This window comes from Limulus polyphemus, unplaced genomic scaffold (genome assembly GCF_000517525.1).
Source record: "Limulus polyphemus unplaced genomic scaffold, Limulus_polyphemus-2.1.2 Scaffold77393, whole genome shotgun sequence".
NCBI classification, from domain to species: Eukaryota; Metazoa; Arthropoda; class Merostomata; order Xiphosura; family Limulidae; genus Limulus; species Limulus polyphemus.
Window position 1 is genome coordinate 1 of NW_013742989.1, and position 3969 is coordinate 3969.

The 3969-nt window shown below is 32.2% G+C and overlaps 1 protein-coding gene across 1 annotated transcript; it reads right to left on the reverse strand.

The window, feature by feature from the left end:
• Positions 1-2178: 2178 nt before the first annotated feature.
• Positions 2179-3438, reverse strand: LOC106477728 (proteinase inhibitor-like). Its single transcript, XM_013938263.2, has 3 exons — positions 3347-3438; positions 2619-2789; positions 2179-2368 (listed from the first exon to the last, which is right to left on the reverse strand). Exons 1-3 carry the CDS (start codon positions 3393-3395, stop codon positions 2358-2360), a joined length of 231 nt encoding a protein of 76 aa, XP_013793717.1. The 5' UTR covers positions 3396-3438; the 3' UTR covers positions 2179-2357.
• Positions 3439-3969: the final 531 nt, after the last annotated feature.

The window sequence follows — 3969 nt, forward strand, 5'->3', positions numbered from 1 at the left end:
GTCACATTATAACGCCCTCGCGGCTGAAAGGGCGAGCATGTTTGGTGGGACGGGAATACGAACCCTTCATGTAAATATGTCTTTAATAGATATGTCATTTTATGTAGATCAGATTGCCAAATCGTTATTGTGAAAATGAATTATTAAAAAGAATTATTGTGTCCAGAATTTTTATTATAATAATATCACTGAAATCTTTAATCATTTGAGTAAGTTTTAATTATAGTATAAATAAGCCTTTTATAGGGTCTTTAATTAAATACATGTCGAAACACGTTTGGACATCATGGTCGCCTGTCACACACACACTCATGCAAAAATATAAACTATGATCTTCCCCCCCCCCCCATGCCCCGAGGTAGCCAATCAGCTAAAGTGCCTCCCTTACTACTTATGTCATATAACTTGACATCAAGATCCCAGACTTGTAAGTTGAAACTTAATAATGAATCTACCAAAAAAATGTAGCATCAGACCAGAACAAATCAGTTTCTAATGTTAATCGGAATCAACTCTCACAGAACATGAAAAAAAACAAAAAACAACCATAACTGTGGCTACGTAGAAGCTACAAAGTAACGTTATACAAAACTTCTCAGCAAGTGACATTGACAACTGATCGAACCTCACGCGACTTTTCGGACCTGAGTAACGAGTACCTTTTAATTTTTTAATGATGTACTGAACCTGTTCTATTTGATTTAAAAAAGAAAAAAATATATACTATACATGTATTAGTAGAATTGATGCTACAAAATTAAAGTTGTTAATAAAAAAGCTTAAGTTGTGAATAAAACTTCATTACTAAGAATTAAGTTAACCAGTGATTAACAAGCATAATTATTACAATATATAATTGCTAAACTGTGCAGTAAACACATTAATACAACGAGAACAAACAATTATTGCATCATAAAGTGTATACAATATTTCACAACTGGATGTCAACTTGGTTTCTAGATAATCGGCATTGTACATTTTCTCAAAGAAGACATTTAATGACATACAGATATCTTTGTTGTACTAAAATATACTTTCAGATTTAGTTTTAAGAGTCATTAACTGCCGAGTTCGTTGTTTTATTTATTTATAAAATTCAAGTAAAACTGGTCTAGTAGAACATTGTAGACGTAGTTACATACTAAAACTTACTCCGTCTCGATCAGCTTTATAATAACGAATAAAAACGAAGTATTTTAAAGTATATGCATACTTAACTCCCCATTAACTGTTAAACAATATTTTAACAATCTTTTATCTATAGAATCAAACAAAAGAACCGAGACAAGCTTCTTTATTTGAAAATCCTCGGTTTTAGCACAGAGTCAAACTTTTTCTTCAAATGTTTTGCGTTTTAAATCCTAAGCTCGTTTTTTTATTTGTTTATAAAATTCACGTAAAACTGGTCTCGTGGAAGACTGTAAAAGTTAAGAATTACTACGTCCCGATCAACTTTAAATTCTATAATAAGAAAGGAGTCTTTCTATTTATCTGTTTGTGTGTGTGTGACTACCATAGCTCCAAGAGGAAAGAACCTAGAGACCTGTAACTTTGCATGCTTATTAAGGGGATTCTGAGGGTGTGCACCTGGGTATTGTTTTTTACATTTAACTCGGTTGAGTCGATATTCATTATTAACTGATGAACATGCTCATCGTTTAATTTATTTTTTTAATTTAAGAATATGAAGAAATATTCACTTCTTAGTGTTAGGGTTTCACTTGAAAACTTTTCAAGCCTACACTCTACCACTAGATTATATGTTAACGCAGACTTGATTCTATATCCGTACTTGTCACACTGGTTCTGCTCACTTGTGATGAACTCAATAACCTTAGTTCATACTCCAACAGATGGTTAACTCGGATCCAGAATTATTTTTGTGGAAGTGTGTGTCTGTGAGGGGTTATGGTAATTAATTCAGAACTTAACTGGCTTACTGTTAATTCTCAACGTGCATAATTAGAGTGCTCTACTCGGAGATTAGTTTGATGTTAAGCTATCATGAACATTAATTGTGTGATCATAATTATAGTTTTGAAGTACTACTCATAACCTTTGGGTTATCTGATAATGATGTTCAACCTATAGGTTATTGGATAACTATGTCAGATAACTGTTTAAAATATAGGTTTCTTGTTATTGAAACGAATGATGAGAAAATTAGTAAGATTCTAGTTCAGACTTCAAATTAGTTTTTATTTTCCAGTATTAGAAACCTTCAATAATCCACAAACAAGACTTTATGCTGTGTTATCAATCTACTGAACACGAACATGTTTAGATATATCTGACATGTGATAACATAAACTGTCAGCTTCTGACATGATCGTCCGCTTTTCCCGAAATCTTCAACTCTACCTCGTTCCTGAAAAAAAAAGAGGATTTATATATTATTGAGATCACGACTTTGTAACTATATCTAGATTTGTTTAGTTTGAAGTCAATATTAGAAATATACAGGAAATACGTGTAGTGTACATTGAACATTTTGAAGTTTTGTCTGTTTTCCGCATTTCTACCAAGTAGCGTGTTAGTAAATATAGTATACATCGTCATGTTACTACAAACATTTCTTTAGATACAGAAGAACAACACAGGAAACATTGTTTACAAACCTAAACAAGAAGCCAAGCAGTCTGCTAGTGATTCGTATCGATTTCCATTCCCCGCACAACCACCGTAAATAAATGTCTTACATTGATGGGTCTTTGGATCGTAGTAATAACTGGGGATATAAGCTTCACAAGGTCCTGTAACAGGTTGAGACTTGCAGTCTTTATCCTGAGCTGTGAAGAAATGAGACAGTCATTGTCACTTGAAAACTATATACAATAACGATAAGAAACGTTAGCAAGCTAAGCTTAGCATCAATTAGGGTAATTTACAGTTGTTTTTCTGTACAATTTTATGAAACCAGACCTGGTGAAATAACCATAACAGGTCCTGGGTCAGGTGGAGACGTGCAGTCGTGACCTGTGTAGATATGAAGCAGTCACTGTCACTTGAAAAGCGTATAGGTGAAGTGTAATAAACCTTAGAAAGCTAAACATTTGGTTTAATAACTGTTTCATGTCTTGTAGTTATAATTGAAAATTATTAACCTATCATCAGATAATGTTTACAATTAAGGTATTCCAAAACACACTTGTTTTTCAGGATAATTAATTCTGCGATATAAAATGTTTCTATGTCATGCAATTTGACATAAAAACTTCTAAGTTGAAACTTAGTTATGAATTTATATTACACAAATGTAGTGTAAGACCAAAAACAAGTCGGGTTCTTTCTTATGTTATTCGGAATCAACTCTCATACATAGAACACGTAACAAAAACAACCATACCTGTGGCTACATAGAAGCTACAAAGTGACGTCACTAGAAAGAGCAACATCAGTTGTCGAAAAGACTCAAATAAACAGGTTCAGTACAAAAGTTAGGCAACTCCGTAAAGTCACGTGAGGTTGAATCACTTTCAATGTCACGTGTTGAAAAGTTTTATATAAAAGTGTCCACTGTTAGTTACGCCTTATTCTGTCTCCATCAGTTCTAGAGTAACGGACAAGAAAGATGTATTCAGTTGTGAAATATTGTATACAGTTCATGGTGCAATATTTCTTTCTTCTTGTTGTAACAATGTGGTGACGACACAGTTTAACAATCATATGTTGTAATGGTTTTGTTTTAAAAACACAGATTTACTAAATTCATAGTAACCAAGTTTTATTAATCATTCCAACTTTGTACATTAAGATATTTTATTAACAATTTTAATTTTAGCATCAATTATATTGTATATTATATCACAATTATATCACGAAATAACAAATTGTGGATAAACAAAGTGTTATTATTTTTACCTAGAAACCAAGTTAACATCCAGTTATGAAATATTGTATACAGTTCATGATGGCCAGTATTTGTTTAAAAGTTTAAAGAATTGTCGTCATTAACACTAAAATATTATT